General features: G+C 42.4%; 1 protein-coding gene across 1 annotated transcript; it reads left to right on the top strand.

Moving 5' to 3' along the window:
- The first annotated feature begins 432 nt into the window (after positions 1 to 432).
- Positions 433 to 1,209, top strand: LOC145401246 (uncharacterized). Its single transcript, XM_080273582.1, has one exon. The coding sequence runs from the start codon at positions 433 to 435 to the stop codon at positions 1,207 to 1,209; it is 777 nt and encodes a 258-aa protein (XP_080129708.1).
- Positions 1,210 to 13,270: the final 12,061 nt, after the last annotated feature.

Below are 13,270 nucleotides of genomic sequence, written 5' to 3'. Positions count from 1 at the left end.
TGGCTAAGTGTTCTGAGGGTAGTGAAGGGGGATTGGGAGGGAGAGATATCAGGAGCTTTGTTTATCACTGGTAGTAGTTAGAGGCCAGTGAAGGGGGAGTAGGGAGGGAGGTGATGAGAGGGTAAGGAGGGGAAGTATTGAGGGAGGGATATCAGGAGCTTTGTTTATCACTGGTAGTAGTTAGAGGCCAGTGAAGGGGGAGTAGGGAGGGAGGTGGTGAGAGGGTAAGGAGGGGAAGTATTGAGGGAGGGATTTCAGGAGCTTTGTTTATCACTCAGACAAGTAGTTACAACATTAGGGTAGTGAAGGGGGATTAGGAAGGGAGGTGCGGGAACGTGTTTTGTAAACAGTCGCCTCCACTCCCGCCACCGCAGTATAGTCTGGCGTTCGACTCGATAGTATCAGTGACCTGCTGACCTCAGCCAAGGCAACATGGAGGAAGACAATTACGCAGAAGATCCAGATTATCCTTCTCCTACCAGGCAAGACAACATGGAGGAAGACACTTACGCAGAAGTTCCAGATTATCCTTCTCCTACCAACCATGAGCCAAACGACATGGAGTTACACACGTCAGCAGAACCACAGGAATATCCATCTAGTTCATCTGCTGACTACGGGCAAGACGACATACAGGCAGACACATGTACCGGTACAGACACAACATCTGTCTTCAGGGATATTTTCTCCACTGACACGTTTAACTCTTTTGTAGAATTTGACTACTTTTTCAAGAAATACCAGAATCACACAGGGTCCGTGTTTCGAGTGAAGTCTTCTAGCTCCGTTATCAGTGAAAATAAGCGTCGTCAGCAGCAAATCCCTGTCGAACTGAAGTACGGCTCTGTTTCATTCGTGTGTGTACACTACGGTAGTCCGAAACGGAAAGGACTGGGTATAAGACAAAAACAGCGATATCTTCCATGTGGCTGTAATGTGTTGGTGGCACTAACAGCAAGAAAAAACAAGCTGGTTATCACAAAGACGTATCTGCAGCATAATCATGAGGTCAGTGTAGCTTTACAGCCCTTCTATAGCCAGAAACGCAGACTGACAAGTTCGGAGATGGGAGACGCAGAGGATGTAGTGAAACTTAACCCAGACAACAAGCAATTAAAATCCTTCCTCCAGGGTAAATACCATAAAGCAGTAACCATGCAAGATGTACGAAATTTGAAGCGGAAAGTGCAAAGTGAGGATGGAATGTGAGACATCGGTAAGTTGACAGAAATAGTGGATGAAATTGTGGATGCAGGAAAAGGAAAGGTAGATATATCAGTGGATGAAAGTAGGGCCATCCAAATGATTGCATTTGCTACTAATGAGATGATAAGCATGTACTGTAAGTATTCAGAAATAATTTTCATGGATGGAACTTACAAAATTAACAGATATAATTATCCGCTCTACATGATTCTTGTCCAAGACAACCTAGGTCGTGGCAGGGCTGTCTTTTACGCATTTGTAAGGAGTGAAACAGCAGACATAATGCGGGAGGTAATGTCATCATTTTGTAGGATGATGGAGAACGTAAACCAGACCAAGACAGTTATGACTGACAAGGACCAGAACGAAATTCAAGCAGTCCGTGCCTTACTTCCGAAAGCAGACTTGTTACTTTGCAAATTTCGTGTCCTGAAATATTTCAAGAAAAAGGTGTCTGAACTTGTGCTTCCTGTCACTAAAAAGAACGAAATTTTTGGTACTCTGAAACAACTTGTCTATGCCCATAATGAAAATTCCTTTCGGTCTACCTTGTCTGTGTTACAACAGCAAGATTCCAGTATGTTTCAATATATATGTACAAACTAGATAAACTGTAAAGATATGTGGGCCACATACCTACGGTCTGCTAAGTTAACATTTGGAAATGACACTAACAACCACATTGAAGCAGAAAACGGTAAACTAAAGCACTTCCTAACATCAACTACATCGATGTCTGAGTGCATACGTAAAATTATGCTTCATAATTCCATCTTAAATGATGAGCGAGCCTACAAGCAGTTTTTGCAGACATGTACATCCGTTGAATATGGAGTTCATGATGTTCTATTGAACAAATTATACAGTCAGTTCACGGAACATGCAGTTAAACTCATGATGAAACACCATAAGTTATCCAAGCCCTCAGATTCTTTATCGATCACATTAGATTCGCCTGGCCTCTTTGTTGTGAAAATAGGGTCTACTGACCAAAAAGTAATGAGAAAGGGTGAATCTGGTGCTGAAATCAGCTGCTCATGCACTTTTTATAGTCAACATTTCTTGCCATGTAATCACATTATTGCCGTTGTAAGACAAGAGAATATTGATGTTTCAACTATCAGCATGCAGTCCCGATGGCGGAAGGGGAATACACTGATTCCTGCAGTGGCTTTAGAACCCAAGACCTCCATCATGCACATTACACGACCCCAGTGTCCAATGACCCCTGCCCAAAAATTCCGGGAGAGTCAAGAGACAATGTAGCGCCTCACAGCAGTGCTAACTAATAGTGGAACTGAAGTGTACAAAGCACGACTTGATATGCTGAAACGTATTCTTACTTGCTGGGAACAGGGTAATGATTACCAGTATGCTGCTAGTCCACAGATGTCAAGCACATCAGCTTCACCGACGTTACACACATCAGCTTCACCGACGTCACACACACCAGCTTCATCGTTGTCACACACACCAGCTTCACCGACGTCACACACACCAGCTTCATCGACGTCACACACACCAGCTTCATCGTTGTCACACACACCAGCTTCACCGACGTCACACACACCAGCTTCACCGACGTCACACACACCAGCTTCATCGACGTCACACACACCAGCTTCATCGTTGTCACACACACCAGCTTCACCGACGTCACACACACCAGCTTCATCGACGTCACACACACCAGCTTCATCGACGTCACACACACCAGCTTCATCGACGTCACACACACCAGCTTCATCGACGTCACACACACCAGCTTCATCGTTGTCATACACACCAGCTTCACCGACGTCACACACACACCAGCTTCATCGACGTCATACACACCAGCTTCACCAATCACAACAGCAGATTCACAACGACTACAGTTAATGAATGCTCATCTTGCTACGGTAAAAATGAGGGGTCGTCCTAAAGAGTCAAAGGTATTAGGACGATTTAATCATTCTAAAGTTGCTAAAGCTGGAGTCAAACGGAAAACAAGTAAGCACTCCACAAAAGGAAGCAAGAAAGCGATAATTAGTAGTGATTCAAATGATGCGTAATGTTCTGTATACCACTGCCACTAAGACTGTTTAAAACTAGTACTGTTTAAATCTTACTGTGGCCTAATATTCAGTATGGAATGTGGAATAAATGTATTTTCATAAAATACTTTTTGATTTTAATATGGAATAACTGTATTTTTATTAAATACCTTTTAACATCCTATGATGGCAATTGATAAGCAACCATAAATTATTTCAGATTCTCGGTTAAAATACCGAAAAACATATGATCACCGACCGGTGATAATAAAGCCATTGTTCTTTTCACTGTGCGGTGACTGTAATGGGATCAGTAATATCACTGTACGGTGATAATACACACAGCCTAATAAAAATGTCTATAAATGAAAAAAAATATCAAGGGGGCTTATTCAGTAACCTTGTGAAACCACCCTGGAAAAACCAAAGGGGTCCACAAGGCCCCTAAGCAAAATTTTAGGGTATTGAGACTAAAGGGATCTTGAATAATGCCCCACAAAATTTGGGCAACCCCCCTCAAAAAAAAAAAAAAAAAAAATCCTTAGTCAGCCCCTGGCAAGGAAAGTGAGCGTGCAAAGGTTTCTGCTGAAGTATGAGCAGAAAATTACGATAGGCAGCCAAGCCCAACCCAGTCACATATTTCCGTTCTGTATTCTTCCCATCACCGGGAACTCCCAGCCAGGAACGACGCTCATCCTGTCGTGTCAAGACTAACCATAGGTTCTTTTCGAAAATATGCTCAGTGCGTTTCGCAGGCAAAATTATTATTACGACTCTTAATCTTAACCCCTATCCCACTAGTGCAGCTTGGCTAAGGTGGCTGGCTGTGGCATTGAGATGAATACCCATACAGAACGAAAATATGATACCCGGCCCGACCTGAGCGACAAGATTTTTAGGGGTTAATAATTTTTTACTTAACATAGCTAGAGCAGCAATTTCTTCTCATGATGTTAGGTCGATCATTTCAGTATTGTACTTTATGATTCACAAAGCTATTATCGCACCATAGCATTGTGTAGTTTGCAATAATATAAAAAGTGTTTCTCAAAGATTGTGTGTTCCACCCCTATTTAAAGCTTCACTCGGGCCCTTAACGCCTAGGCGCGAGCGGAAAAAATTTTCAGAAGTTTTTGTGCCGAGCGTTTTTTGGTAAGTAAATTTAGTCATACCGTTTTGAAACCTATGTCATGAGACGTAAGAAAGGCTGAATTTTCACGTGGATACCTCACAAATACGATATGACGATGACTAAAAACCATTTCGATGAGAAGAAAGCAAAATCTTGGAGTAGAGCTAACTTTCCAGTCTTCATGAATTGCCACTTCTTGATGTATGCGAAATGAATATAGTACGGGTAGAAGGAAAAAATTATCTCCAAGCACGATGCAGCAAAGAGAAATGAGATATGCCGAGTAGTTCGGGAGTTAAAACAGTTTTAAGAAAAATAAAGTTTCGTGCCAAATGTTTATAAACACAGCTCTCAGCTGGTTTTCACATTTTTTCAGGTTTATTGCATAATCGTTAGATACTTCTCACTTCGAAGAGTGTACAGCAAAGTAGATGTTTCTCTTAATTAGAACCGGAGAAACTGACAACGATTTCTCTTGCTCGCTAGTTAAAGCCCGTTTTCGCACTTCATACCGATTATCTAATGAAATGTGGCTGATTTGAAAACAGCTTATTTAATTAGGCTATGGCATGTAGCAAAAGTCTCAAACACATCCTTATTAATAAAACTCTCTCTCTTTCTCTGTCTCTGTCTGTCTGTCTGTCTCTCTCTCTCTCTCTCTCTCTCTCTCGCTCTGTGTGTGTGTGTGTGTGTGTGTGTGTGTGTGTGTGTGTGTGTGTAGCGAAATTTTCGCTTATGTGCAGTAATATTTTTTTCTAAAATTTGCACCACTGTCCATCGTCAGTCATGACGCTGTTTATTGTCTTGATTGGCGTTCGTGCTCATCAATACTTGCCATTCTATGAACCCCTATAGTGCTTACGTTACGAATGATAACTGTTTATGAAAGAACTGTGTCTCCCAGATTGAATGATAACTGTTTATGAAAGAACTGTGTCTCCCAGATTGAATAATAACTGTTTATGAAAGAACTGTGTCTCCCAAATTGAATGATAACTGTTTATGAAAAAAAAAATGTCTCCCAGAGTGTAAGAAAATTAAATCTGAGCTGCCTAAAGAAATGTACTGCGTCAAAATGAATGGACAAGTGTGATTGTGAGGGGGGGTAGGGGGGATGTAGGGAATTGTGCACAGTGATTAAAATGTGTGTGGTTGGAGATGCGTGTTTGAATGAAACTGTGTGCCTTACAGGGCGGATAAGAAGTGTGAAAGGTACATTGGATGAGTTTTCTCGTCTTCTTATTGCCGCCACTGATGTGTCAATGTCTATCTATCTATCTATCTATTACCAGATGTCTTAATCCCGTAAGGGGTGGCCACGAACATATTGCCTTCATGTCGCCGCGTACAACGCCATTTCACTGCCCTGCTCGCAGCTCACACTCCCCTCTCTCATATACCTCTCCATCCCTTCATCTCATCCTCGACGTCCCCCCCCCCTCTCCCTCCCTCCACCTCAATCACATACACTCACTTCTTTAGTCTCTAGGTCTCCATCCTCTCCACATGGCCTAACCACCTCAGTGTATTTCTCCTAACGCTTTCTGTCACATCCACATTCACACCACAACGCTCCTTCACCTCCTCATTTGTCAGTCTGTCTCTTCGCGTAACTCCACATGCTCCTCTCAGATAACTCATTTCTACTGCTCTTACTCTTGAAATGTGTCCTTCCAGCAAGGTCCACGCTTCACTTCCATACATTAGGGTTGTTATTACAATACTGTCATGCAGCAACTTTTTACCTTCATGCTCACTTTCCTGTTCCTTATCACTGCTGTCAAAGAACCAGTAACCTTTCTACCCTGTTGTAACCTTGCAAGCTCTTCTCCCTCTATAAACTTCCATCTTTACTCATCACACTACCCAGGTACTTAAACGCACTCACATTTTCCATTTCCTCCTCATCCAGCGTCACTATACATTCAGTGGCTTCATTTCTCTCTAAGACAATAACTTTACTCTTCCATACATTCACCTTTAGATTCTGTTTCTTACACACTCTCCCAAACTCATTCACGAAGCCTTGCAGTTCTCCTTTCCTTTTCACTTAGCAATACAGTATCATCTGCAAACAAGAGTACAGGGAGCTTCCAAACACTGCCCTCTCTCATTAGGGTCACTCCAACATCCACTGCCCTACCTTGTACCTCTTTTATAACCCCATCCTGATACAGTTTGAACAACAATGGGGAAATGACACATCCCTGTTTCAATCCAACATTCAAAATGAAAAAAATCACTCAGTTCCCTGTCCACAAGCACTACAGCCTTAGCCCCCTCATACATACTCTTCACGGCATTCAGCAGCTTCCCATTTACTCCATATATTCTTAATACTTTCCACATTCCTTGTCTATCCATCTTGTCATATGCTTTCTTCAAACACATGAAGACCGCATACAACTTCTTTCCCTTCTCTAGAATCTTTTCCACTAAAGACATAAGAATGAATAGCTGATCTGGACAATCTCTTCCCTTCCTAAAATATCTCTGTTCTTCTCCAACTAATTCCTCTGTTATTTCTCTAACTCTGTCAATAAGTATCCTATCATATACTTGTCCTGCCACACTAAGAAGACAAATGCCCCTATGATTACCATATACTTCTTTATCCCTTTTCCTTTTGTAAAGGGGAATAATTATACCTGACTTCCAACCCTCCGGGAATCAACTTTCTGCACATCTTCCACATCCATTCTACTACAATCGTTTTCCCATGCTTTAGCATTTTTCCACACATTCCATAAATTTCTGGAGTTTTCCCCATTTGACTTTCTTCATTACTTCCACTGTTTACATCCTACTGATTTTTCCTGTCTTCTCACCTCCCTCCTTCTCCCAGCCATTTCCCTGCCACTAATACTCACATTACATTCATTTTCTATGTCCAACAATTCCCCAGTGTTCTCTCCAGCAGCTCACTTTTTTCCCTACTCCACAAGCAATCTACCATTTTTATCTTTCACTTCACGACTTACCTCTTTATCACCCTGTGTAGCTCTCTTTACCTCTTTCTAAAACATTTTCTTACATTGCCTGCAGTTAATACTCAAATTCCTTCTAAATTCCTTATCTGCTCCCTTCTTACTCTCTCTTACTAATCTTTCCGCCTCTCTTTTCCCCTTTACACATAACTCTCTCATCTACCTCTCATCTTCCTCCATGCCCCTTGTTTCTCATCCACTCACTATATGCTTTCTTCTTTTGCGCCTCAGCCTGTCTCACCCCTTGACTTCACCATGCTGTTCCTTGCACTCCCTTTCGTTTTCTCTTCACCCCACACACCACCTCACATGCTGCACAGATTTCTTCTGTGAATATCTTGCACACACTTTTTCCATCCTCTTTTAAACCCTCCTTTTATGAACTACTTCCTCCTGTCCTTCCCTTCTCCTACACCTCCATTTCATTTGAATCTTGACTTTCACCACCACCAAGTGGTGGTCAGAAAGTCCACTCCTCCAACCTCTGTGTGCTCTTGCATCCATTACACACCTCATTCTATCATCCCCACATACATAATCAATCATTGTCTTTTGTTGACTTAGTTCACTACCCACCCTTCTCATCACTCGCCACGTATACCTGTGGATCGTTTTATGTCTAAAGAGGGTATTGGCTCTCGCCAACCCCCTCCCGGCACAAATATCCACTAGAGAACTGCCATTCTCATCCAGTTCTGCAACCACATCCCACTCTCCAATTATTCCATCCGCCTGACATTCCCTACTTTTCCATTCGTATCTCGAATCAAAAATCTTCTCTCATTCCTTTCAAACTTTTCCATACACGTTTCCACATATGTCCAGGACTCTTCTTTCACACTACTTGCACGATCCTGTGTTGCCGCATACACACAGTGAATTGCCCACATTTATAGTCCAACTTTCAGTCTTACCCACACAGTCTTATGCCAACGGATCGATACTTTATATTCTCTCTCATCTCTTGCACACAACAATACAAACCCCTTCTTTTGCCCTCTGATTATCACCTACTCCCATACATAAACCCAGTCCATACTCCCAGTCTCTCACAGTCTCACCTCTTCATTTTGTCCCAGTTTTTCCACATACAACCACTTTTGCATCCTCAAGCACCTGGACACTCTCTCTCTCTCTCTCTCTCTCTCTCTCACCTCATCATTCACACCCCTTACATTCCATGTCGCAATCCGTACCATGTCCTTTTATCGGCCCTTAGTCATCACCTGAAGGTCAGACCTGGTCCGAGGCTTCTTGTTCGTATTTTTATTTTACTTTATTTTATTTTATTTTATTTTCGGGGAGAGGCACTAACCCTCCGCCAATCCACTTGTTATCACGCAGGGAACACGTGTTGATTGGCTGCAAGGTTACCACTCAGCGCTGTAAATTAAATGATTTCCTGGTTTACAGGAAATCATTTGGCTTGCCACTCAGTGTGGAGCTACCCTAAAATAGTGCACTGCTACACTTTACAGTTTTTTTTTTTTTTTTTTTTTTTTCAAAACAATGATGAGAAACAGGGAAGTGAGCATAGAAGTGAAGAAGTTGCTGCAATACAGTATTGTGATACCAGCTCTATCGTATGGAAGTGAAGCTTGGACATTGTTGAAGAGATACAAGTCAAGAGTTAGAGCAGTGGAAATGAGTTATATGAGAGAAGCATGTGGAGTCGCATTCCTGACAAATGAAGAAGTGAAGGAACGTTATGATGTGAATATGGATGTGATAGGAAACGTTAGGAGAAACACACTGAGGTGGTTTGGCCATGTGGAGAGGATGGAGTGCGAGAGACTGACGAAGAGAGTGTGAATGAGGTGGAGGGGGGGGAGAGGGAGGGGGAGGCCTAGGATGAGATGGAGGGATGGAGTGGAGAGGTATATGAGAGAGGGGGGTGTACGCTGGGAGCAGGGCAGTGTAATGGCGGGGGACAGGGCGACATGGAGGACATTTATTTGTGGCCACCCCTTACGGGATTAAGGCGTCTAATAATAAATAGATACACTAATTGGGTGGATGAAGGGCACCCCCACCTACCACAATGAGTATACTTGAATCCGTACTTGAGAATGTGTGGGAAGTCGTTTGTACACGTGTTGCCTCAGTTGCTTTATACAGATGTATTTATACGCTTACTTATTCCTGCTATAAAATATTTTACTCGGTTTAGGAGGGTGCCGCGTAGTGAAGGAATAATGAGGACTATGTAAGTCCACCAGCTCATTAATATATCTCCTAAGATGAACAAAACTGTCCGGAGGCACCCAGAATATACTCCATAAAAAGTCACCATAGTAAAAGCGCATATTCTAATAGAAGAGAAAATATTACATTAATCAAACTGAACCAGGAAAAAATCTGGTGAGTAAACCAAAACTGAGTTTTGAGGATACTTCAGGTTTAAGTCTGTACATTATCTGATACCTCCCAGTAAAGAAATATAGGACTGTGATGTTTGTGATGAACTTGGACTCCATTGGAAGTGTAGTCTTCAAATATGTTCCGTACATTACTTGGCCTGCCACTTGCAACATGAAACCCAAAGGCAGGTGGTTGGCTGATTCGTCAATCTAATCCAAGGTCTCAAATCTCTAGTCAATCTACAATTTTTGCTAAACTCTGATATCCCGATATCATACAGGAATGTGGGACTAGGAACAGGCTATTCCTCCAGTAATTAATTTATCTGACAGTTAATGTGATATTGGCTGTAAAGGGAAACCCAATACACTGTCATTAAAGTCTCGATTAGTTGCATTACGCGTCCTAATTTACTAACCCCCCCACATACCCACCCCAAACACACATACACACACACACACACACACACACACACACACACACACACACACACACACACAATCTCACCTCATGTCCAAGCTGAAATAATAATAGAATTATTGGGAGATGCATATCCACTAGATTGACATTCTGACTTTTAGTGTTGAGTGGGAAGGGAAGGGAGATAAAATACATAATATCATGAGAAATATGTATGTAAAATTATGACTTCGCACGGATCTCTTCCAAAAATACCACAAGCGACTTGTGTCTGCCTGTCCTTTGTAGGTTAGTAGATAAAATAAGTAGCCTACGTAGGATAACACACAGTGGATGTGGCGGTGACATAGAGTACAGTAGATGAGGCGGTCGTCTTATATAGCAGGATGATAGATGAACGTGATGCATTCCTAAAAAGTCTAAATTACGGAGATAACACCGCGGAAAAGTGCCTCATTGCATCCGTTCCTTGCTTCCATTGCCTACCTCTCCAAAGCTTATTTTCATTTAAAATTATCTGCCAGAAAGTACATTATGAATTATTACTTCTCATGTAATGTCCACTGTGCAACAGGGAATGTGGGTTTCCAGAAAAAATAAAAAATAAAAAAATCAGTGAGTGAATAAATATAAAAATAAAGCAAGATCACTCAGAGGGTGCGGCTCCCCACCTACCAAGTGGGCTTAAAGTCGAATATTTGGCTTTGTTCTGAAATACTGACTCTCAACAGATTACTTTCATTTTGCTCAGTCTTGCCTAGTCTTACATCCTTCCACCATCATACGTTCAAAAGAGAACATAACTTTGAGTTGACAGTGTCCAGTGAGCTTGATCTTTGCCTTTTCCCTTTAGCCTTGATTGTTTTTTGATTTTTCTCAAAATAATTTTTTTCCTTTGTCCTTACCTGAATCTTTACACAGAGTTTAGTCTGCTTCGGTTAAAACCTGTTCAATTAGACCTGAACATGTGATCTACATTTCTTCCTATTGTTATTAAAAACAACAGGTCACCTTGGACGATCCTCAACACATCCACCATGTATGAGACTTATAGTTCTTTTGTTCACACACACACTTATAGGTCGAACTATGCCTTAATGAGACCGACTGTTCTAAAAATCGAACCCCATCATTCGAACCTAACTCTTAACCTCCCACCAAGTTTGGTTCAAATCAGATAAAAAATATTTAAGTTGGCCTTATCCTGTGACCCTGACATTTGATTTTTTCTGTTACCTTGATTTTAACTGTTTTTTGAAACTGAATCCATTCAATTTTCCCTTCCCCCCAACCTTGTTTTAGGGTTTGGTGTACATCGAATGAAAACTGTTTATGCATGGCTCAGTCTGCTTGCTTGACCCCTGACCTAATGTTCTCATAAAAGAAAATACTCGTTGCCTGACCCTCAACATTTCGACCAAGTTTGGTTGAATTCGGACCAAAACTAATATATTTTTCAATACCCACACTCTCGGGTCGAACCTTAACTTTGCCGTGTGACACTTGTCTTCCACAAATGTATATATGGTATATGAAGAGCCGCACTGATTGTTTGTTTGTCCTTCACTCACGCCGAAATCAAGGGCCAGAGACCTCCAGACTCATTTATATTCTGAATCAGGGTGACCCAAGGATGGTTTTAGGGGGGTCAATGTTCAGATCTTGGTCATTTGAGGTCACTGGTAGAGTGTTCGCCTTATTGACCCAGATAACGCCGGGTACCCCTGCAGTCCAATTTTTGGCATGGGGACTCACACAACCTCCGGTTCGGACATAGACTATGTGAGGTTGACCTCCGAGGTCATTTGAGGTCACTGGTCGGAGGTCATTTGAGGTCACCGGTAATATAAACTTGAACGACTGGACCCAGCAGCCCAAATTTTGGCATGGAGACTCACATGACCTCCAGTTCGGATATAGGCTATGTGAGGTTGACCTCCGAGGTCATTTGAGGTCACTGATCGGAGGTCATTTGAAATCACCGGTAATACAAACTTGAACAACTGGACCCAGCAGCCCAATTTTTGGCAAGAAGACTCACATGACCTCCAGTTCGGACATAGGCTATGTGAGGTTTACCTCCGAGGTCATTTGAGGTCGCCGGTAATAGTAAACAAGTGCACACAAATGCTGTGCGTTAGTCTTCGAAGGCTGAGCTAAAAAAAATAAAAAAAATCCTTGACCTCTTACAATCCCTCTCCAAAAGAATAACAGGTACACTCGTAACAAAAGCTATCGGTGCAGGGTGTGATCGACGACCTCCGAAACGATATGTGAACACTGTGATATGTCGGGAAGTTTGGTAAGTGTATCAACATAACCCACCCCCCTCCACTAGGTGTTGCCATATGGCTGACCATTAGTGTGTTTGTTTCCTCATTTCGGTTTGTTGTTTTGTGTCGAGTGAATAATGAGCAAGGGTTCGGTCTCGGTGAAGGTGAGTAGAAAACAGTGGCAATATGAAGCAGCAGAGATCTACACATGCCAGCCGACATGGAAACCTCACAGGGAACATGAGGAGCTGTTATTGCCCTTCATAACGAAGGATTCGGCATCACAGATATTAGCCGGCATGTCAGTGTCCACAGGAACACCGTTGCACGATGGATTCGGCGATACCTCGAAACCGGTGCTACAGACAACAGGTCTCGGACTGGTCGTCCACGCTGCACCACCTCTCAGGACGACCAGGTTTTGTGGTTTATGTGGTAGCATGAAGTAATGTAGCAGTGTATAGCCAGTAGTATCACAAATAATGTTGTTAACAGGGAGTCCCGCACAACTCACACTATCACTTCCTGACCTTATTATAACGGTTTGTATCACTTGACCAGGCCATAGTAGCTGCATGTCATGCAGATCCATTCAAGTCTGTTGCCAGCATCTCCGATGGGCTCGTTCTGCAATGTTGCCCACAAACAGTTCGCAAAAGGATTAACAATGCAGAGATGCTTGGTTGTAAACCAGCAGTGAAAGGCGAACTGAGTGAACGTCAAATGGAGACCAGAATGGAATATGCATTTCATTGTGCAGACAAGCCAGACACTTCTGGGACAGAGTGGTCTTTTGTGACGAAAAGACATTTTGCACAGACGATCATACGTCTGCACAGTATGTGTGGCACACTA

This window comes from Coenobita brevimanus, chromosome 55 (genome assembly GCF_032717465.1).
Source record: "Coenobita brevimanus isolate Jiangsu-jjx chromosome 55, ASM3271746v2, whole genome shotgun sequence".
Classification (NCBI taxonomy): Eukaryota; Metazoa; Arthropoda; class Malacostraca; order Decapoda; family Coenobitidae; genus Coenobita; species Coenobita brevimanus.
This window is presented reverse-complemented; position numbering and strand designations above follow the sequence as displayed.